At 44.7% G+C, this 24,731-nt stretch overlaps 1 protein-coding gene across 11 annotated transcripts in view; it reads left to right on the top strand.

The window, feature by feature from the left end:
• Positions 1-24,731, top strand: part of REPS1 (RALBP1 associated Eps domain containing 1) — a 1,025,500-nt gene that overhangs the window by 235,664 nt on the left and 765,105 nt on the right. For all 11 annotated transcript variants that reach the window (XM_078649357.1, XM_078649363.1, XM_078649362.1 and 8 more), the window contains exon 3: positions 6,292-6,482. In XM_078649357.1, coding sequence (XP_078505483.1) covers positions 6,292-6,482 — 191 coding nt within the window. The remainder of the gene's footprint in view (positions 1-6,291; positions 6,483-24,731) is intronic.

Raw genomic sequence — 24,731 nt, 5'->3', positions numbered from 1 at the left:
CAACATAGGCTGACCGCATGTTATCAAACTTCCTGTTAGAGTACCCTACTAAGGAAAGTCTTGTTGTGCTGACATTTTGGAGCAAGGATAGCCCAAATGTTAACCTAGCTGCTCCACTGGATGGGAAATAAAAAGGATAGATGCTCTGGGAAATAGTGTCTTCTCTTCAGCCAGGCTGTCGCTGAATGTGATTTCCCTTGTGCTGTCCCGAGATCTAGTGTGATCTTGACTCTAGGAAGTCTGTAGCTTGGGCTATGCGTACCAGTGTGGTTGTTGGTTGGCACAAATGGATACATGCCACTGAATTTTCCAGGAATGTCCTAGTTTTATTTATGTACATGCCATTTGGTGGAACCCAGCTATTTGGAATGAAGGCAGATTCGGCCCTCGAGGTCTTGTAGGACAGCAGAGCTGTGGTTTGTTCTTTGTGCTGCTTCCCTGCTCACCAGTTCTACCAGCAATACTGAAAATTCCCTTGATATTCGCGTCTCTTCTTATCGCCCGAGGCAGTTGTTGCAATAAGTTCAGCAATCCAGTCAGCTATTTTCTCTCCAGTGGTACAAGTGGTGGAAGAGGCAGCTGTCCTTTTCTTGCTCATCGACTGATGCCACTGCCAAACCTCATTGGTTTTTCCTCCAATGACCTGTGGAGGCTGGTAGGGGGCAGCCTTCAGTATTGCTTCCCCAGCTGATGTTCCATTCCTCCACATGTTCCACAATATTTGCCCAACTATTGGCATTCTGTGCTGATATTTTGTTCCGGGAAGTGCAAATGTTACTGGACATGGGCATAATCAAGCTTGTGCCAGAGGAGGAGAAAAGGCTCAGGGTATTGCTCCTAGCACTTCTTGTGCCCAAGAAGAGCCCTTGAACTGCTTCCTCAAGCATGTAAAATTAAAGATTTTGATGTTTGACCAGGTCTTGTTGGCCTTGGACATCAAAGACTGGATAGTGTCCCGAAATTTGCAGGATGTATACTTCCACATACTGGTCTTGCCGCCTGTGGGGTAGTACCTCCACTCCTGTAGTGGGGCTAGTCCACTAAAAATGTATCCCCCCACCCTTTGACTTTACTGCGTGTCCTTGGGTGTTCACAAAAGTGATGTCTGTGGTTGTGGCCCTTCTTCGCAGGTCGGTGATGGAGATATTTCTGTACCTTGATGACTGGCTTCTGAAGGTGAGCTCGCCTCATCTATTCTAGGATAACTTCTGACAACAGCAGCGAATACCCCATCTTTGGCTCGTACAGAGAATTACCTTTATAGGGAGCCATTCTAAACACAGTGGTGTAAAGGCCAATTCCCATTTTAACTAGTCCAGTACTTTCAGTATATAATCCTGATATTTCGGATGAGAGCTTCTGTTCTGGCCTTGGTGTTTGTGAGACAATAGGGCTCCTGGTTTCATGCATCCTGCTCATGCCTGTTATACGTGATCTCTACTGTGGAACCTTTGCCTCCAGTACCTGGGGTGCCTTTTGGACAACATCTGGTTTTTTGATGAAGTGCCTGAGGACCTTCAATAGTGGGTGTTGAATGCCCACCTGACTTGCAGCAGGTTGTTCATCTTGCCACATCCAGAACTTGTATTGGTGCTAGATGCATTATCCCTAGGCTGTGGAAGTCACATGAATATTGTAGACATCAGAGGCCACTGGTCCACAATAAAGCAGCTCCTTCATATCTATCTTCTGTAGGTGTTGGCAATTTATTTTCCCCTAAAAGTATTACATCGGGGGCAATGCGAAAAAGGTGCCGACAGAACACAACTGCCATAGGATGCTTCAACAAGCTCTTTTTCTCCTGCTCTTTTTCTGCAGATTATGGCTATTCAAGGGACTTCCATGATGGTCAGTCACCTGGAAGGGTCCCTCACCATTGGGCTGATGAGCTCAGCAGCCGCTATTTTATAGACCATGAGAGGGGTCTGCCCCATAGGTGGTTTGGGATATCTTCACCTGGTGGGGCCATCCCCTAAGTAAATCTAGTTGCTACATCTCAAAATATGCACTTCCCTGAATTTGGCGACCAGGTGTTTCCTCGTTGAGGTTTCCTCTTGTTTGGTCTTCAGTGGGATTACTTAATATCTTGCCATCTCTGATGTGGATTCTGTGGGTCTTGAAGAAAGACAAGTGTACTGAGGATAGTTCATTCTGATGGCTCTGGATTGAGCTCTTAGGGTGTGGTACTATGAACTCTTGAATCTGTGTTTTTGTCATCCACTTTGACAACCTTTTTTCGAGGATCTGCTGTCTCAAGAACAAAGCAGGGTCTTTCACCCGAACCTCCACAATCCCATTTGTGGCGATTGACAGGAACCAACTTGAAAGGCTTTACTCTTCCACCAGAGGTGGAATATCTCAATCCAACTGCCTGTTATCCTTCACAAAATCTGTGTTTTCTGTATGTTGGGCAAAGCTTGTTACCTGGTGTGAGGAAAAGCAAGTTGACCCTCTACAAATAAATTTGCTTGTATTGTGACTGTTATTATCTTTTGCTCGGCAAGGTTTGCTGCGTGTGCAATTAAGGGTTCTTTGTTAGCCGTTTTGTCCTTATATTGCTTACCACAACAGCCGTCTTCATTTAAGTCACTTGTTGATATATTTCATAAAGGGGCGTGTGCATACCTTTCCTCCTGCTTCCTTTGTTATGCCACAGTAGGACGCTAACTTGGTTTGACCTTCTTAATGTGTGCTTCCTTCGTGCCTCTTCACAATTGTACTTTTGAGTGTTTATTGTAATCACTTTCATGTGTTGCATTAGCAAGTTGTAGGTTATGTCATTTTAGTCTCTGCATGGCAGTTTTTCCCTGATAAACAGGTGCTTGGGACCCATGTATGATTTCTTCTGAAGGTGATGTCACCATCCAGTTCATCATACTCGCAGCATTTCTTTCTCCTTGACAATCATTGAAGGAGGAAGAATTACTTCACTGGTTGGATCCTAGGCGTCCTCTTGTTTTTTATATTGATAGGACTAAATATGGATCATCAAATATTTTTTGAATTCTCCAGTATGAAGTAGGGAAAATCAGTCCAAAAGCTAACATTGTCTGGGTTGATTGACCTCTACATCAAAATGTGTTATATGTTGGTTAGAAAGGGCACTCCTGCAGGCCTTATGGCTCATTTCACCATAGAAAAGATCGCAACATCTGCTTTGGCTCTATATGTTCCGGTTTTGGACATCAGTGAGGCAGCCATGTTCCTGCTCAGTTGTGCAGAACTTACTGGTGTAAAGTCCACTCCTCCGTGCCACCTCCATAGAAGGGGTATTACTTTGGTGTTGATTCACAAGGTGAGGAATTTTCAGGTAGAAGCATCCATCAAAACAATACATTGCTAAACGTGTTCTCCTTGATACTATCTAACTGCAGATTCCTTGCTCCCTGCTCTTCTCTCCAACATATGGAGTTGACTTTTAGGGACTTGAGGTGCACAATGTCGTTTTACAAATCTACTGATGGTGCTCTCTGTCTGATGGTGCAGAAAAGCAGATGATTAAACGTACCTCTGCATAGGTCTGTCGTAAATATGCAGCTCGATGTTGCCACATCCTTTGGGGGTTGGATTTTGTTGCGATAGAGGCCTATGGTGCCATCCACCAGCACCCAGTAGCACTTGCAGAGAAGTATTCCTTATCTAGTCTGGTACATAAGGAGACTGACAAGATGAGGAATCTGTAGGTACATACTATCCACCAGAAAGTGCATTACCATAAATTTCAACAAATTCCACAGAAAAATAAGAAAATAGCTCAAAATGTTGTTTGGTCCAGACTTCCAGCTGGGAGTAGCTTTGTCTGTTTTTTGCTCTAGGAAATATCAGTATGCTTTATTCAGGGTATGCATGACCTTAATAGCTCCATTTGGAAAAGGCACATCTATTATTTGAACCACCTTCACCTGACTACAACACCTTTAAAGAAAGGAATAACTATTGCTCTCTGAGCAACAGGAGGGTGCTACTTCCTAATTGAACATTTGTGCATTTACTATCTTGTATCCTGAAGCATTCGATAATAATTTGGTTGTAATCTTCAAGGTGACTAGTTTGAAGTTCTGGAAAAGCTTAGAAAATCCCTGTGGAAGATTTAGGTCTTATTTCTTCATTTGCTAGAAAGCAGTTTCCTCAGAGATCATATCCTTGACTACATTGCCTGTAAAATCATAGTCTGGCTCTTCTCTGGCCTAATCTGCAGAGATTAGGCCGCACGTAAGACAGTGCATACACTGTATGTTGTAAGACCTTATGTTAGTTTACAGTGGGCTTAAAGGCTGCCGATTGCTTACCATTTGTTAGCTTCATTGTCACCCTCAAGTGCTTTCTTCTTATTTGTCCACTTCTGTAGGCTTTTCTTCCTCTTCTTGTGTCATTTCTCCAGGGAGGGATAAGCACATTTCTTGTGTCCGTCCACTGCTCACTTTCCAGATGCTGCTTATTTCTTTTAGTACTCTGCAAGAGTGAGTGTGTTTCTGACCTGTTGCTCTCATGTAGCTTTCCCTCTTTCATCGTTCTCTTTGTCAATCTCTTTAAATTGCCATTCTTGCTTCCTGTCTGCCCACCTCCCCTCGTTGTTCTTGCTTCCCCACCTCCACCTTGTCCGTTTGCTTCCCCACCTCCACCTACCCTTTGTTGTCCTTTCGCTTCTGTTGCAGTGCAAGCGTAGTAGCAATTTATTATAAGCTTACTCCCCTTACTGCTCTAACTTTACTGGGCCTTTTTCAGTTACACAATCTGAAGCCTTTACCACAGAGATAATGATGCACTGATGAATCTTTCTCCACCGATAGGAGGGTTGGAAATTAGGTTGGCTAAAACACCACATTAGCTGTCCAATGAGTACCATTAATTGACAACTAACTGAAAAATTTGAGATCGGATTTACGTACACCACTCAAGACCGAAATTTAGAACCCAATCAGGTAGATTTCAAGCTCCTGGTGAATTCCATTTCCACATCATTGATCACAGATCACCTCATAATCCTCAGCTACCCACAAAGATGAAGCAAAGTAACCTTGTCCAAGTTCCTACTAACCTAATTAACTCCCTTATCCAAAACCAGCAGCTCCTTTCTGTATTCTCGGCCGGTTAACTACCAGTCAGCAGTAAAGCTTTGTTTAGAGGTTTCTGGTACTATTGTTAACCACAACTGGGATATCCTGGTCTCAAAGACACCACATAATTTTTTGGACCTCCTTTCCCCTCCGTTTTACTCCATTTGCCAATGTAAGCATGTAGACAGACAGGATGGTTAGAGTTGTGGAGGATGGTCTTCTTCCACACTGCCAAGCACCTTCACTTTTCAAAGTCTCTGTACTCTACATCAACACCATGAAGGATTTCCTACTTATCGCTGATCTACCCTAGTAGATTTCTCCGACTATAGTCCTATCCCAGTTATGTTCAATTTTAGTCTGTGTAAAAATGTTGACCAACATAAAAAAGGAGACCGTACCAAAATGATTGACATTAATGCTCTAGCAAGTAAGGCTGACATGGATATATACCTATTGGAACATGTTTGCTAAGGCCAAGAGCCCCCCCTTTCAGCTGTGGTCCTAAGACTGTTTGCTATCTACCTGGTTGCAAATGTTTTATCCCTTCACTCCTGTTTTTATAACTGTACCATGGAGTCCCACTGATTCATGGGCACAGTTTAAGATGACCTGTATCAGTCAGCACTTTAGACTTGTCCACACCCTGCTATTAGACTGTAAAATTGAAATATCTGGTCTCCAACAAGGTCTGTGTAATACAAATTCCCTTCTCCGTGAGCCTCCTACTTTAAAAAAAAAAGAATTGTGTATAAAGCAGTCCTTCTCTGACAGTGACATACTAATCCCTGTTTAAGAACTTTTAAAATTGAGCCTAAAATCCTCAGATATTTTGATTGAGAACTTTGTGCTCCTCCAACATCCAAATCTTAACTGTCACTTAACCGTAAATTGGTCCCTTTAGATACTTCATATACTTCCCATCCTCACTGTCCCGAACTGTTAGGCTATTCTGATACTGAGCAGCTGATGGCTCCCAATTTCTTGATTTTCATCATCATATGTCCATCTGTGCTGCTGTCTTTCTTAATTTATTGGCAATCTTTTGTGTCTCTGCTTATTGGTTGCAATTAGTTTCATCATTTCGTACGATGTATGTAATAATCATGTCTGTTTTTTCTGTAACTCATTTCTGATCCTTTGTAAAGCACTCATGCCAAAGGGCTACGCTTGTGCTGCATAAACCTGTACAAATTAATTTCAGTCGACGTTTGACACTTTTTTCCTTTTACAGTAAAGGACCTCCCTTTACCCAGATTTGTTGTATCAAAGAATGACCAGGAATCCAGACATATGTACTCTTCGGATTCTGATAGCCAAACTTCTTACTCTGGTGTTATCCCACCTCCGCCCGGGAGAATACAACCCAAAAAAGGCTCTGTAAGCCATGAGATACTTCAACAACGTGCATCAGCTGACCAGCAGGTAATTCTAGAGGGCATATTCTGTTTTTTGTTTTTTAAAGTAAGCTTGTTTCCTTTTGTATGCGTTGAATACCTACTGTTAAGTGCTAGGTTTGTTGACTTCTTAGTGAGAGAAGTTGAAAAGAAAGGGACATGACATGAAAACGATTGAACACTACTAAACAAGAACGTAACCAAAATACCATAGGCAATCCATTTGTCTCTGTCACATGATTATTCCTTTGACTTTATTTAGGTGTCCTTGTTGCTTGTGTGTGTCTCCAGTACTTTGGGTTTAAGGTGTGCTTATTGACAATGTACTTGACCGTAGGCAAATATGTAAAGCCAGGTTAAAGCGGTATTGTATATTATATGTCCGGGGGAATCTTGAATATGAAAAACTTGTAGTAGGTGCCATGTATTTGTAAACGAGCGACTTCATATATTTAAAATCGGGTGATGACAATTCATCCCATTTGCATTTCTTTGGGTGCATGCTACTCTCTTGTCATTGTGGCTTCCATTTGCATTAATTGAAGCATTGATTAGATTGACTGCTTTTTATTTCTATTCCTATTCAGCTGTGAACACCAGTGCTTCTGTAGACATGTAACGTGTTTGTATTCTCCTTCCCCACTAAGGGGCTTGTTACAGAGCTCCACCTGCAACCCCACAGTTCCCCTCGGTAGCTCGCTGCCGTTCTTTTCTACTGACCTGACAGTACTAGAATTTGCTCAACCTTTGCTAGTGCCAGTGTCTGAAAACATTTGTCTTATCTCATTAATCAGTGACGTTCACCCTAGAGGAGTTCTGTCTCATAGATTATTTTCTGTGTCTGTTAGCATTTGTTGTGGATGCTCGGAGCAAGCAGTGCTCCTTCCAAGCTACAAGCGGATGATTATTTATTTTTTATTAATCTGTTTTATTTGAACAATTGAATTGAAAGATATAACTTGTTTAGTAATTCCTTTAAACACTTTCCCCAACAGTAACACTTAAACATTCTTATTTGCGCTGTATTACACTCCAGACTATAAACCAGTCCATGACGTGAAATGCCTCAACGTGACCAAGTTAGAACATGAATTGAAATAAGAAAGAAAAAATGCAGCTGGATACCCAAACACTGCAACATATAGAAAAATAACTGTAAAAGATTAAGAAAAGCATGATTAGATAGCACTCTAATTTAACAAAAACTCACCATCGGGTACGTGGTTGGTTCCTATCCTGAATTTGAATGGACATACATCGAGGTGCTGAAGATGAGCTCTGTGCCACGGTGCTTCTAGGATTTCAAACAGATGTGTTTTTTGCAGCTGACCCTCTATAAAACTTTAACCATTTCTGACCAGCCCTGTAAAATCTTTTGCCAAACAAAAACACTCAAAAAAGTCATAATAGTTTTAAGTAGAGCAAACTGCTTTGTACCATGTGTTTCGTATGGGCCCTGAGCTCTACAGTGCGTCCACTTACTCAAAAGGAACTCTGGGACTTTCTCTGCTCATCCCCTCCCTCTGCCAGTCCTCAATCTCCAAGGCAAAGGTGCAGGAAGAGGCGTGACTCACCAGATATTGTGCTTGCTTTTGTTGCAGTGTTTTCTCTCTCTACTCCCACTGGCCTCAAATAATCGTCATATAACATCAACTGTTTATTTTCTCTCCTTCACTTGGTCCTCCGATAGATCTTGCTCATCGCATTGAGAAGTGAAAGACTCTAGGGTGCCAATGTTACCTACCTAATGAGGACTAGGAATTAGTAACCAACTTATACATTTGAAATGAGGTTCAAATAAATTACCCTTAGTACCCTACTGTAAAAATACAGAATGGCAGCAAGGAGTCCGAATCTCCTAAAGATATTCGAACGAGCCAAAATCACACAGATTAATCACTCTGCTGCTGCAATGCAAAACAGTTATAGCTGAACCTGATGTGTTGTAAATAATTTGACTATTTCAGCCATCCATTTAGGAGCTGTATATCTCCAACACAATCCCTGTGGAAAGACCAATTCGAAAACTCAAGAGACTCAGTCATTTAACGATTTCAATTAAAGTTTATTAAATGTTGGAAATGTCATCAATGCGTTGAACAATCATTAGGAAATTAGTTGATGCTGTATCTCTTTTCCAAGTTACCCTGTTCCAGAAGCCACGTTTTGTACGCTGGGAAGAAAACAACAATGGGTGTAATCATTGAGCATGATATAACCTCATTGCACCATATATAGCCACCGCTGCTGCCATCCCTTTTGTGTTACCTAACATAATTGCGAATATCTGGGCAAAATTGCCTAATACATCTGGTATGACTTCTATTGAGGGGTTACCAAGAGTTCTGGTATAAACGGCAGCAAAAACTATACCCCAAATGGTACAATCCTCTATCGGGGAGCTATTCCTATTGGCAAGAAAATTGTTAGTTTTCTGTGTTTTTCCTGTGCACCCGTATGGGGGACTATTGCTTCAAGCTGTACTATTTTCTATGCTATCCAGAACGGCATTTGCTCCCATTTGGTGGGCATCCTTCCCATAATAGTGTTCAGTGTTTGTGGGCTGATATTTGTCATAGTCATTTGAGATTGACCAGCTTGCGTAATCCTTTCAGGTTGAATTGTAAGTGTTCGCATTATGAACTGTGTAAGGTTTCTGTCTAATTTTACTACGCCTCTGTAAATTGTACGTAATTCTGCTGCTTGCAGTGTATCAATCTCTGGATGTGGTGTGTGAGCAGCTAGGGCCCGGCATTTTGCTCCTTCTTTGCTGAGCGGACCAAGTCTCACATTTTTGTGGTAGGTTAACAGGACATCTATGTTCACGTATGGAAAGTATTCTTCAGATGTCTCATCTTCAATGTATTCACTCTCCCATTCAGTATTCGGTCTCCCATGTGGTGTGCCCCAAGGATCCTCGCTAAGTCCGACCTTATTTAACATCTATGTGTCGGACTTGGCCAGGGTCATCAAAACACATTGGATGAGGCTAACTTCATATGCCGACGACTCCCAACTGGTGCTAGCAGTTCACAACGATGGTGGAACAGTTGCGTCCAGATTCCAGAAGGGAATGCTAGACATCAGCTCCTTGATGACGAGCAACTGCTTAAAACTTAATTCCTAGAAGACGGAGGTAATGACCTTCGGCACCCTCACCACAGGGTGGTCCCCCACCTGGTGGCCTAACGAGCTGGGCCCCCCACCAGAACCCGTTACTAAGGTCAGGAACTTGGGGGTCCTGTTCAACGATAAGCTCTCGTTCATCCATCACGCCAATGCGGCCATCTCCTCTTCCTTCTACACCCTAAAAAAGATAAAGAAACTTTTGCCTATTCTCCCCCCCCCCCCCTGCCCCCCCCCCCCCCGCTGGCAAAACCTTAATGTCCACACTAATCCTTTCAAAAATTGATTACTGTAACGCACTCCTGTTAAATGTCCAAGAGAAAGTCCTAAACAAGCTACAGTTTGTTCAAAACTCACCCAGACAGAATTCTGTCCAGTACCCCCAAGTTCAAATCAAGTTCAAATCAATTTCACCTGTCATACGTCAACTTCACTCGTTGGCTATCAGAAGCTGCACCAAATTCAAAGCACTATGCATCGCGTACAAGGCAATCAACAACACTGGACCAGAGTTTTTAAAACATTCACTATACCTATACGCCCCTAACAGACCACTGCGCTCCTCCACTGCCCATCTACTTCCCGTCCCACACACCAAGAAATCATCCTGGGGAGACTGACGTTTCATAGTTGCTACTGCCAAACTCTGGAACACCTTTCCACTCCACATCAAAACCAGTCCCACACTTATGGCTTTCAGGAAACAATTAAAAACCTGGCTCTTCAACCAGTAGTCCCCACACTCAGCGTCTCTTTCTGATTTACTCCGCAGACTCCGAGACACCCCAGGGTATTTGTGCGCTATATAAGTTGCATAAATAAATAAGTATGAAACAAATGTGTGCATGCATCTGCAGGCGGGTATTTGACCCAAGAATAGAATACCTCTATTCTGAATGCCTCGTGTGCCTCAATCACGAAGGTAACACTACCACCCATTGCGGGGAGGCCGTATTTCACTTATTTCATAGTAACAGCATGTCTGCAATTTTCTGTAATGTTATGGGAACCTCCAAGCTCTTCTTCCCCTGCATTCACAACGCAGTCTTCAGGGACAGACATTGTGAGAGGAAGTAGTAAGGAAAAGAGATACGATTTTTCACAATGTGAGGAACTATAATCCTTCACGTTTGAACAAACCTACAGCCATAATATAGAATATACCTACTCAGCTGCGGCGGATTTTCCTTCCCACTCCAGACGTCTCTAGTTAAATGTTAATAGGGGTCTCTGAGAAAGCACGGCTGAGCTACTCAGATTTGACCGTCAAATAAGAACCAAACCAACGTGTAGTTCCTAAAAATATATAGAATCTGCGCTTTTGTAGGTGACATAAACTGAGGGATTGGTGTCTAAACTTATTCCGGACGCCCTTACAGGATATGTCTGTCTGTAGACCAGCTAGCTCACAGTGCCAGCATAATCCCCTAACTTTACCAAGGAGCTAATAGTTTCTCGCAGCCATTGCACCTGACAACCCTTGACCCTTCAGGGATCGTGGAAACAGTACAGTACTTTTCGCTCAGTCAGTCGTGCTCACTTAGTCTCAGAGAGATACACAGAATAAACGTTGAGGACATTTTCAATAAGCATTGATCAAACCAGCGTCATTCAGAAGCAAATGTAAAAGATTACAAGCACCAACCGAGCAAATAGAAGGTATAATGCCACCATGGTGCTACAACAGTGAATATATGGAGGCATATAAACATGACCGTAATCAAGCATACTCCTACGATGTGGACCCTACCTAAGTGAACTTAAGTGTATCTAGTATGTATGTGGGTGTAAAGCCAAGAATCTCCTAGGAAAGAGCCAACCCCATTACCTGATGTGAGTGAATCAAGGACCCCATCTTGGTCACCAGTAGGACACCCTGCAAGGACCACTGCATGTTGAAGCTTTAACGTGAAGGGACTTTAGTGTCTTGTGTCTGCAGGGAAGCGTCTCCTCTGTTTGTCTAGTGAAGGTATGGTTCTTATATAGATAGCCTCGGGTTTCCTACCACAGTCAATTTTTTGTGAGTACGATTAAGTAAATGAGCCTAAATCAATACCTGCAATTATGGAAAGTAGTTCTGTCGTCCTAGGATGAAGATGACCATGACTTTTATACAGAGTATGTTAATCCTGTTATGTACTGTACGTCATGTGCAGGGGCCTTTTCTAAGAATCCTCAATCATAATAAATGAGGCAAGTTTCAAGGAAACCAGTAGACATTTATTCAGCACATACCTGGGTAAAAGGTCAGTACTAGAACCGTTATGCAGAGCAAGGTAGGACAAATGTAGCTGCAAGGTCTTGTTGGTACTTAGGCCTAGGTTGGGGTACATAACCATAGGACCTTGAAGGACCTTACATTTCTTCCTATATATGACCTGACCTGAATATCGTCAGTGCAGTGATTTATAGCCTCTCTGATACAGGTTCTTTTGGCCGTGGCCAATCTGGTAGTATTTTACCATTTAGCACTCTTAAGACCTAAAATATGCAAGCTTTGATGCATTGATAAACCCCTCTGAAACGATACCATGACTCGCACTGTAAACAGGGCTACTATGACAGCTGTCTTTATACAAGAGATTGAGAGATGTTTTATTCAAAGATTCTGGTGTTAAAGTCACCTCCAATCGTTATAAAAATGTATTGCTGTAGTACTCGTAACTGCAAGATACCATTGTATAGATCTCTAAGAAGGGATTGAAGATCGTTTTTGGGAGTGTGATAGGTTTGAATAAGGCTACTTTCATTTAGACGAAGTAAGCAGAAAAGTCACAGACGACAGAAAGACAAGAGTCTATTTGTTAGAATAGTTTTACACTTTCATTTCAGTTTTATTATGTGCCCCCGAGATAACATTATGGTTGTGGTGTCTTTGAGAAAAAGGTACTCTAATTTTGTCCAGGGACTCATTAGTTCAATTTTCCTGTTACAGTGAGCTCTTTCTATGTTGTATTGATTTAAGTGAAAAATGTGAATAATTTGACTATTAAATAGTTGACCCTTTAGTTATTGTAGGTTACTGTCAGTGGTGTAACTAGGCATAGCCATCATGTTTCACTAATACTGAACTTTTGCAAGATCTTCTAGGATTTTACTATTTTACATATAAGAGTACAGTAGCATTATACTGGTGTGTATTCCTGGTTTTTCCAATCCTGTGTAAAACCCACACATGCATGTGCCAGTTATACCTTTTTAGTGCTGGGATCCTATCAAAAAGTCGGAATACTGTGCTATGGGGAAAGAATGAGCTGATCATGCTACTGTTGGAGATCTTAAACCAAAGCATAGTTTGGGTGTTGTCAAAGTTATCTCCAGCACAAGTGCATTGATGTTATTGTGAGGCTACTTCCTGAGTTAGACAGAGCAGTTGTGGCATTGAAAAGTGCAATTAATTTACCATAATTTAGACTTGGGTGACGTGAATTTGAGAAACACATCTAGATTATCCACATCCTTGTATCTTTGGCGAAGTCTCCTTCTTTGCTGTGCATTTCACAAGTATTGCGCATTTTATGTGATACAGAATTGGGTCATCCGTGATGTCTGGGCTTCCTTTTTGACCATTCAAGTTCATTTGGTTAGATGGTATTTTAGTAGTCTGTTGTTGAACTACCTTCTCTTTTGCATAACTGGTTGTCAAGACATGTATTCTCTTTTTAGTTTTTGGCTGAAATGTCCTTTTAGATTTTTTAGTCGTCTTAAGGCACCAGAAAACTGAGTAGGGAACTCAGAAAATGTAGATGTTGTCTGAGACTACAGTTTTTGATGTTTTATTTTTTCATCAATAACAATTTAGTTTTTCTTCAATTCGTCTCATTCGGCCACTCTGGGCATACTCTTCCTTAGCAGAACTGATAAGGGCCCTTAAAATGGCACAGAGTAGTTTGCATGCGGCCTGAAGTTTCGATAATGGAATTGGCCTGCTCGAATTGCAGTTCCAGTGCTGAAGCAGGAAAAAAAGTATTCATCATGTACATTTTCATCGTGACAAACTAGTTGAGTGCCACTACTCTGTATGCTAATTCAGATATTAAGAAAAAAGCTATGTTCTTTTGAATTTTAATAAGAATGTACAGGTACCGAGAGAGCGAATATACAATTCTTTGGCTTGTCAGTTACTTTATTAGAGCAATTCAAGTCATTTAGCTGCACCATTGTGACTTGTAATTGAAGCTGTGTCATGTCAACTTGAATCTCCACTCAGTGGTGGTTCCTCCATGGGAGCGGAGGAGTGCAGCCCCCATCGGCACACAGCGACAGAAAGCTGGAAAAATAAAATAGTGATAAAAGGGGACACCTGTTTGCTGCCAAAGCCAAGCGCATTGCTGGACTCGCGCTCACCTGCTGAACTTTGCACTTTGAGGCTCGCCGCGGATCTTGTGCTGACTCTGCCTGTTTCCTGTGGGGGCACCCCTGATTGACCAACGGGACCAGCAACGCTACAGGGCTGCGAGCGTACAGGGACTACCTGACCCAGGTGCCCCTGCGAGACCGAGCCCACCTTCCGGTCTGCTCTCCCTGTAGCTCCGCCCCCCGCCCATTGGAGGGCCGTTAAAATCAACTGGTCTTGCTCTGGACCCTTGGGACACCTGTTTGCTGCCAAAGCCAAGCGCATTGCTGGACTCGCGCTCACCTGCCGAACTTTGCACTTTGAGGCTCGCCGCGGATCTTGTGCTGACTCTGCCTGTTTCCTGTGGGGGCACCCCTGATTGACCAACGGGACCAGCAATGCTACAGGGCTGCGAGCGTACAGGGACTACCTGACCCAGGTGCCCCTGCGAGACCGAGCCCACCTTCCGGTCCGCTCTCCCTGTAGCTCCGCCCCCCGCCCATTGGAGGGCCGTTAAAATCAACTAGTCTTGCTCAGGACCCTTGGGACACCTGTTTGCTGCCAAAGCCAAGCGCATTGCTGGACTCGCGCTCACCTGCTGAACTTTGCACTTTGAGGCTCGCCGCGGATCTTGTGCTGACTCTGCCTGTTTCCTGTGGGGGCACCCCTGATTGACTGGACCAGCAACGCTACAGGGCTGCGAGCGTACAGGGACTACCTGACCCAGGTGCCCCTGCGAGACCGAGCCCCCCTTCCGGTCCGCTCTCCCTGTAGCTCCGCCCCCGCCCTTTCCAATTACTACAAACAGTGTCAATTCTCCCGCAGCGCGGGATGCAGCCCGGGGCGAAGACCGGGCAAAGAGCGGGCCGTTTGAGGCCGTTCGAGGTCTGAGAGGACTGGACTGGGCCACCCCCCTTGTTGCCCCTATACTGTGTATTAACTATTTTTCGTACGGGTCAACATGTGCACACGAAGTAGTCGTAGTAAAAGTGCTAAGGGAGGGCACAAGCCCAATGGAACCCTTGACGATTTTATTATAAAGACTAATACGGCTATCGACTCAGAAATTAGTAAGATGCAACATAGAGTATCTATAGAGTTGGAGGCGGCACGAAGATTATCACAGGATTTAGCCATCTCAAAAAAAAAATCGTCTTTAGGAAACATTGCCTCCGCTAAAACGCCGGAGCGCCCGTCTGGTCCCCGGCCCCTAATCATTAGTGCGGACATTCATTGTCCCCCACCAATCCTGCCCTTAGTGCAGCCTACTATTCCAGCATGGCATCCCCTAAGCTCACCCAGACTTTGTTGTTGAATCCATCTAGAGAGGTTGTAGGCATCCCTAAACAATTTGAGACGCTTAAACCATCTATTAGTATTAATAAAAGAGACGCTATTTATAAAAAGAAACGCCTTGCGCGACTAGCTTATGCCCGAAAAAAGGCCAAAATTGCAAGGGCACACTTCTTTAATAAGCGTCGACACCCAGAGTTAAATAGGGTGGCCAATGAGGTTCCCCAAACAAACATTTCTTTAAAGGGCGTGGACATTGGGAATAGTATAGATAGCGATGTATCAGATTCATCTATGGAAAACACCATCCCTAAATCAGTTGGTGGGGCCTTAGAGGGTTTGGTAGGTGTGCCTGGCGAGCAACAGGGGGTGATGAAAGTTTCCTTAAAATTGTATGGGAGACATTGAAAAAGCTTTTATCCCCCTTGGAACTTAGACTCTCTAGAATAGAAAATAACCTTTTAGAAATGGACAAGACTATTGTTACTTTAGCCAGTCTTAGTCTAAAACAAATGAAATCAAACATTTCACAGGTTGTTGAGAGTACCCCACCGGCCCCAGCAGTAGTGACTCCAGCCCAGCCCCCACCTATTCTTAAACCCATACCTAAACCTCGGACAAATGTCCGTAATCTTGCAGTTTCCACCTCTCAAACCAATGCCCCAACCCATTGCCCTGTACAGGGCATACGTCCTACTAAATCTGGGTCCCAGATCATGGCCCAACAACCTAATAACCATCAATTCTCTAGGACCCAGTTGGTGGGTAAACCAAAGCTGCGCCCCTCACCCCGAGTTAACCTACCCCCAGAAGCGTCCCGATATACTATAGTTTTAACTGGTGTGGCTCCCCTAAGGAACGGCATCAAGGAGACCCAAGGGGAATTGCGGAATGGTATGGGCACAAAGGATCTAGAAGGGGACTGTATTTTGATATCATTTAAAGACCCCTGGGTGGTTGACCGTATACGCCGAAAGGCTAGATTTGCCAGTCAGGGCGACATCCAAACATTAGACCTTTCATACTTCTATCCTCACACACATACCAACCATCCCATAGGCTCAAACCTGTGGAGAGCGAGAGATGAGAGGTTTCAGGGGCCCAGAACACCCCTCCCACAACTGTACCCCCCACTTTTTAATCACTTTGGAGCACTGTCTGATTTGGAATTGGTAGATTGACTCTGTGTACCCAGCCTGACGACTAATTCAGTCGACGATAGTAGGGAAGAAGCACAAACCCCACCTACACACTCTACGATACCTATACTGGGAAATCAGTCTATGCCCTATAAAAAGGAAAACATGATGATCCAGGCTGAAGGGAAAGCTTGCTAAAAATCAATACTGAAGAAATAGGTGTTAGTAATATGCCCACCAGCACCACCTTATCTAATTCTCCCTCCTCTCCCCATCAAGGTAACAACCCTGCAGATCTCGCTATAGAGACACTTAATATTGTGTCCTGGAATGTAGCTGGAGCAAAGGCTCGTTTGGATTCTGAGGACTGGCTGGAGTTTATTGACAATTATGACGTAGTGCTATTACAAGAAACCTGGGCTACTGCACCCATATACAAAGCCGGCTTTATAAATTTCTTCAAACCTGCAATAAAGAGCAATAAAGGGCGTGCTTCAGGGGGGTTGACAACGTGGGTTAAACAGGCATGGGGTTACACAAGTACAGAACTCCATGTGGACAACTCCGATATTCTGGCAATTAGGTTGAGCAAGGAAGGTTGTCAGGACATGCTTATTATTAATATCTACTCTCGTGGCCTCCCTGGTGGTCGATGTCCCTTGACGGTGGGTGCCTTGGACAACCTTTTGGCAGGGTGGAATAAAGGAACATTGATAGTTTTAGCCGGAGACCTAAACTGTACTATTGAGCCGCTTTACTTAGCAGGGGACAGCTGGGGGTCCGCAGAGGATGCAACTTGGAACATCCCGGAACTATTGAACAGTAAACCTGTCAAAGCAACGGAGGCTGCCTTGAACTGGACTGCTTTCTGTCTCACATGGGGATTAAGGGCCGCAAATGGACGCACCCCATCTGACCTTGGTGCCAATTTTACCTTTGACAACGGCCTGAGAAAAAGTCGTATAGACTATATTTTCTTAAATATGGAATTCTGGAGTCTCATGGTTGATATGGAAATTGTCTCTCGCCCTGAAAGTGATCATAACCCCCTGTCTCTGAAACTAAAACTGTACGATGTGGTAAGATTGGAAGGTCCTGCTCCTAAGGGGCATGGGGCTGTAATCTTATCAAACGATCGGAGATTGAAATGGTCCAAAATATCAGGTGATGAAATCATACTGTCTAACATAGAGAATGTGGTGAAGCTCGCCTCAAACAAAATGATGACAGAGGACATCGGGGGGGGGGGGGTTCCATTGAACCAAACAAAATTATGGATTTGCATGAACAATGTTTTGCTGAGCTTAAGCTACTCCTCTCTGAACCATGCAAGAAGGGCGTCAGGCGTCCTCTAGCCATCCAAGCAAAATGGTATAATAGAGATTGTAGGGAGGCCCACAGTATTCTAGTCGAGAAAGTTAAATCTAGAAATATGTGTGCAATAAAGGAGGCCAGGAAACGGTACAAAAAGGTACAGTGGGAAGCAAGGAGGGTGTGGGAGGATGATTATTGTGCTGATCTCCTGGAAGCCACCAAGACAAACAACCAGTCTAAATTCTGGGACATTGTAAAATGGGGGAAGGATGGTGAATCTCGTACGCCAACCAATCATGTATCCCCAGAAGCCTGGAAATCTCATTATTCATCTCAATTTAGCTCAGAAGGCATTGACCCTCCCCCAACTTTGAATCAGTTGTATGTAATGCCCATTTGTGAAACGACCCTGACCTTCACCAATACTGAGACAGAGTTAGCCCTTGGTTTAACTCAGCGGGGGAAAGCTCCTGGGTTGGACCAAATACCAGCTGATCTGTTTAAAACTAATACTGCTCTCTGGGTGCCTTATTTAACAAACATAGCTAATGCTATAGCAAAGGGTGCAAGCGTCCCCAAAACATGGAAGGGGGCTGAGATTCTTCCTATATACAAAAAAGGAGACGGGTCTAATCCGGGCATTTATCGCCCGATTAGTTTAATCGACTGCCTCCAAAAAGTCATTGCCCGTATGATCCTGGCCAGAGTGCAAGGGTGGATGGACTCTGAAAACATACTGTCTCCCATGCAGGCAGGCTTCAGATCTGGTACGAGTACCATTGATCAGGTGCTAGGATTTTGTATGATCTTTTGTAAGGTTGTCACGTTAGGCGGTGGTACTATCTTTGCCGCATTTATAGACCTGAAGTCAGCCTTCGATCTGGTACCCAGGGGTAAATTGTGGCAGGTATTGAGGGACTTGGGTATGCCTGGAGAATTATTAGAGATGATTATCAGACTACACGAAGAGAACTACGCTAGGGTAAGATGGGGAGAACAAGGTCAACAAACGGATTCCTTCCCTGTAACCCGAGGAGTCCGACAGGGGTGCGTTCTCGCGCCCACTCTCTTCCTACTCTTTATAGACCAAGTAGTAAAATTCTTCTTGGCTACCCATACAGATGCCCCATCTTTGGCAGGGTCCAAATTCCCTATGCTAATCTTCGCTGACGACACCCTACTCCTATCCAAGACCCGGGGAGGCCTACAGCGGGCCTTGCACCGTTTTGAGGAGTTTTGTGGGAAAAATGATCTCCGGATAAATGTGGGCAAAACCAAGTTCATGGTTTTAACTAGGAATAACTTCGTACGTAGTAACGTTCAATTGAGCGGGGTCAACTTGGAACAAGTTGGAACCATGACCTATCTGGGGGTTACCCTGGATCGTCGTCTGTCCTGGAAAGATCAAATAGCGGCTCAGCAGTTAAAATTCGCCCAACTGACCGGATGTCTATTGCGTGAGCAGAAGAGATCTATTACAAAACGGGTCATTCCTGCTTTGAGAATTTATGACACTGTGACACGGGGGACCTAGATGCGGGGCCCCCTGGCCTGCCTATTGATGTGTCTCCTCTCTTTGTACAGCACACGGAGTCCTGGAAAACCCCCGACGTCATCAGATGCCGGCCCGGGTTGGAAACACTGCATCCCTGCACCTTTAAGTGGGCGGAGCCGGACTTGGGACACACCCCCGTCACAGAGGTAAAACCCATCCCTGAATCCACACAGGTGTGCGAGACACCCGGAGGAGGCGGAGGAGACTGGTGGCGAGAGAGGAGCGAGAGCGAAGCAGAGTGGGACTGGAGCGAGCAGGAAGATCGGAGGACGGAGGAGGAGTACAAGCAGGAAGATCGGAGGACTGAGGAGGAGGACAAGCAGGAAGATCGGAGGTCGGAGGAAGAGTACCCTCAGGAGGAGCGGAGGTCGGAGGAACCGAGGGCAGAGACGCCGAGGTCGGAGAAGCTGGGAGACCGTGACGGCAGCTATTTCATCAAGCCAGGAGGCCAACGGGATAACGCATCGCCCAGCCACACTTCCCGCGAAGTGTGGCTTGACCAGGTACGGTCCAGATTCAGCGGGTGGGCGGGCATTAGAAGGAGCAAGCCACCCTGAGGTCACGCACAACCCTCCCTCAGCACTAACCCCCCCCCCCTCACTGACCCCCGACACTCGCTCAGGGTATGGGAGTGCACGTGTGAAATCCTCACCCCTTTTTCCCTGCTCCGAGTCCTAGGTTAAGGACAGACTGACTCAGACTTGTTATTTTTCCTTTGCCGGTATCGAGAGGCTATCGAGACGGCGGAGAGACGGCCTACAACTCCCAGGAGGCAGTGGGAACGGCGGCCGGGAGCAGGAAAAACCACGACGGAGGAAACGGAAACACCACTCCCTTTCTACAGAGTGCCTGTCCAAAAACGAAGACTGTATAAAACAATAAATGCATCCTTACCCAGAGTTCCTGTGTCGGTCAACCTTTTTGACAAACCCCTCGAAACCCCACAGACACTAAAATAAACGCCGCCATACTCTATGGGGCCGAGTTATGGGGATTTATGGATCTTTCTAGTCTTTATAGAATCCAGTGCAAATTCCTTAGGAACCTGGTAGGGTTACCACAATCTACCCCATGATATGGGTTGCCCACCAATCACGGACATGGCTAGATTCAGAGTGGTGGCCACTTGGAGGCGCTTGTGGACATCCGAGGATCTCACACTTTTTGCTAAGGAGTTAGCAGAAGTAAGGTCAATGGGGGGTTCTGAACGAATCCCATGGCTTCGTTCGGTGAAAAAGAGCCTGTATGACATGGGCTTAATACATTTGTGGGTCTCCCCAGGTACCAATATGTTTCCATCCAAAAAAGAGTTCAAAGAACTATTTTGGGCTTCAACCCGTCTCTCCTTGGCAACTGTTTCTAATTCTGGGAGTCTAACGGGAAGATTTCTAAGCTTTAAGCTGGATCCCTCCCGTGAGATTTACTGGGACACCATTACTAGACCTTTGGATAGGAAACTCGATCATCAGTTCAGAGTGGGTGCCTTACCTTTGAATTCATTTACATCATCCTGGGGTAAAACTTCTTCCAGCTTTTGTAGCTGGTGCCCAGATCATAAAGAAACAGAGGGTCATCTATAAAGATTCTAGAAGAAATTTATCTTTATTCTAATTGTCTCATTCAAGATCTTATCTTTTGAAAATGTGCTAAATTTGCATTTTTAGCTCCAGGTTTATATATGTCTTGCAAAACTAACAAAGTTTAATAATTAGTTTTAACTGTGACTTCATTGTAAAATTAATAACATGTTTATTCATTTTCGATATATCTTATTGTATAGTGGTTGATTTGTTTTGTAATGTTTTGATCTTGTCTTTTATGATTTTATTATCGAAATAAAGACACTAAAACCTGATAAAAGGATTTTATTGCCATTTTAGTTTTCTGACTTTCTGCGGAACAGAGAGAACAGGGTGGGGCCAGTGCGTCCTTGCTACTCCTTGGCAGCAATGACGAGTGGCCCTTTAAGTGTGAATTGCACATGTCTGTTTGGCCTGCTACATTATTATGGCCAAAAAGACATGCATAATTCAACCTTATGATAGCCGGGTTGTAGAGAAGGCACAGGCCTTCTGTGCTTGGAGACCTGAAGCAGCCTGCTGCAGCCAATCCAGGTACTTCTCTCATGCAGCATGGAAACAGTGTCTGAATTGGATAAGAAGCTGTGAGACCTGCGCTGGAGGAATCGGGACGTGCTGCCATCTAAAAAGGTAAGTGAAACTTTTTATCATTTAAAAATGTAAATGCTTATTTATATTTAGTTTCATTTTATTTATATCGACTCAACCATTTTTGTGGGTCACCAACCGCCACTGGCTACACAGACTTCTTTTGTAGAGGTGGTATAGTTGTTCTTATCTTGATTTTCAGATGGAAGAGTCAGTTGTTGGAGTCTTGAAATTCCGAGACATAAGTTTCTTTTCTTTTGTTTTTGCAGTTGTGTATAGCGCAAACTCGACCTGAAGGTATTGGAGGGCTTTACATGAGCATCAGTTACATTACTCAAGGTCATATTCATTTTTGCTTTTTAGGCGTTCCTTTAGTGTGGCATTTACTTTTACAGTTCCTTTATAGGTCTCGCCTAGCTATCGCGTAAGCGATGCTCTGCGAGATATTAAGTAAGGGGCTTCTGAAAGTGCTCCCAAAGGCTGCAGGCGGATCGGGTACATTGCATGTGCGCCGGGCGCTCGCACCATTTGTCAGCCTGCTTGATCACTTTTGCGGCCGCTTTGATGTTCACAGTGAACCCCTATTCGCCAACAACCAGTCGAGATAATCTGTCACTGGCATGGTGCAATATGTGGCTGGAATTACCACATCTCCGAGGACCGCTTTTGATTCCCCACCCTGCCCTGCTAACTCTTCGCTTTATTTCTAAACGAACACTGTGGTTTCACGTCCCACCCACCCCATCTTTTAATTAACAGCAAACCCACATATTAAATGCAGGTTACCCGCATTGATAACCTTTAAGAAATCACCTACAGGGAGAAACAAGCATTTACAATGCAATGGTCTCGGCAGCATTAAAGGTAGAGCTATTGGCATTGCTCATTTATTTCTTTTTTAAAATCATAAATAAATGGCATTGTCATTTACATTGCCAATAGCTTCATCACGTGCATATGCAAGACCTATTGCATTAGCACCCACGCACACAGTAAGTAGTAGAGAAGTCGATAGTGAGTAGGAGAGAGTTATTAGTAAAGAGTATTAGAGAGCGTAACAGAGCTATGTGAATAATAACAGCTGTGAGCCCGTGCCTGAGGTGCATCATCTGAGCTGTGTGGATAATAACTGCGTCAGCCCCGTGCCTGAGGTGCATCATCAAAGTTGTGTGAATAATAACAGCCGTGAGCACCTACTCGAGGTGCATCATCAGAGCTGTGTGAATAACTGCGTCAGCCCCGTGCCTGAGGTGCATCATCAGAGCTGTGTGAATACCTGCGTCAGCCCCGTGCCCGAGGTGCATCATCAGAGCTCTGTGAATAACTGCGTCAGCCCTGTGCTCGAGGTACATCATCAGAGCTGTGTGAATAACTGTCAGCCCCGTGCCCGAGGTGCATCATCAGAGCTGTGTGAATAACTGCGTCAGCCCTGTGCCCGAGGTGCATCATCAGAGCTGTGTGAATAACTATTTCAGCCTTGTGCCCGACTTGCATCATCAGAGCTGTGTGAATAACTGCGTCAGCCCTGTGCCCGAGGTGCCATCTGTGTATGTATGTGTGTATATTATCATTATTATTATTTGCGAGAAAGCTCAGGCTATTAAGGAGGAAGACGGTAAAAAAACATGCTCATTGCTTTTCATTAAAACAGGCACGAACAACGGGACAGAAGATCATGGTGACCAGGGAAAGTGAGGACAGGGGCCAAAGATACATTCAACTTCCCACACATGGACTTCAGATAAAAGGTCATGACACCACCTCTTAGCACAATGAAAACGAAATCCGACACTCCACTGATGAAACTGATCACAGACTGGTCAGTTGCCCTTCCTCCACCCCACACCTCCCTCTCCGCTGGAAACATTCTCAATGGAAACTTTTGAATGGTAGAGGTTTGCATAGTTCAGTGCAATATTACCGATTTGTTGAATATTTGGATGTGTGCATCAACAATTCATTTGGCAGCAATGACCAGGTGAGAACATACTTCAAGGCCGCCTCAGCCATTTGTGATAAACAAACTGAGCGCGCGGAGCTTACCTTTCACTGAGACAATTCATTAACCAGAAAGTTGGTGCTATTTAAGGGAGGCTTTTTTTTACTTTTGAATTACTTCCTCTAGAGCCATCTACTGTCAGTGATCCCATCAATTGGTCCATCCGTTTCGCTATAAAAGTTCCCTATGGGAGTAACTGATAGGACACACTCACCAATTAAATGCCTGCACGCCTGAACCTTTCTATTTTTTTTTATTTAAATTTGGATAATAGCCGAAGACCCATTTCCCTAGGTAGGTGTTAGACCTCGGAAGCAGTGAAACGGAACTGTTGTCTTATTTCTACAGTTTCGAGTGGAATCATTGGGCTTACCATTACGGATAACAAAGAGCGCTGGTTCTTCAGGAGGAAGGCCTCGGTGGATCGCCTTTGAGAAGGCCGCTGTCTGCTCTTCATCAACTTAACGACGGCGCTTTTCGACTTCCACAGCGAGCCCTGTCAGAACAGCAAGGACTGCAGAGCATTTTTTAATCAGCTAAATCAGAGCATAAATTGCTTTTGAAATCTCCTCTTCCGAAAAGATGCGAGAGGGGGCTCAGATTCACGAGATGAAATAGAGCGCCGCACCGTGCCTTTACTGGCACGTCCGCGGGTGCCCCTTGAATCCATCACACGGTGGCGGCTTCGCAGTTACATGATGAAGCAGCGTCTCGCTGCAGCACAGGACAGTTCAGCTCGGATATTACTGTGGTATAAAGCAAGTTATTGCTAGTAGCCCTGCGGTGTATGCACCGGCGTTGTTTATCTTAGGACGGCACTGGACCGCGGTGGAAAGGCGAAGGCTCTGGAACGGCTGACAACCTGCAAGAGAAGTTATCACCCTCGCCAGGAAGAGAGCAGTCATCGTCGCGCGGCGGGGATGCTGGTGCCGTGAGCGTGCGCGCGACCAAATCCGCGCGTGGCCAGCACTTGTCGCTCCCTCTCCCATTAGGATTGCTAGGCGCGTGCCCAGCTCTTGTCTCCTTTTGTCGGCTTTGGCGGCTGACACGATTGCAATAGTTCTCTGCCGAGAACACGCTTCGCGCGTCTCTAGGCCGAGCCCTAAAAACTACACTTAACAAGAGGAAATGTGGGATATAATTCTATGCCCCAACACAAACCGAAAATCCAGAAAAAAGCAAGTATCAAAGTGATTTCTGGCCAATGATCCGGTACAAAGTCAAAAGATGTAAGCTGTTCTAATCCAACGCCTTCACTGCTAGTTGCCAGGGCCCGGCTGACATGTTCTTCAAAGAATTGAGGCGCTGCAGCTCAGCAATGCCTAGCGACAGGGCTCTTCAGAGGGT

Source organism: Lissotriton helveticus, chromosome 6 (assembly GCF_964261635.1).
Source record: "Lissotriton helveticus chromosome 6, aLisHel1.1, whole genome shotgun sequence".
Lineage (NCBI taxonomy): Eukaryota > Metazoa > Chordata > Amphibia > Caudata > Salamandridae > Lissotriton > Lissotriton helveticus.
The sequence above is the reverse complement of the archived record's forward strand: the minus strand, read 5'-3'. Positions and strand labels throughout refer to the sequence as shown.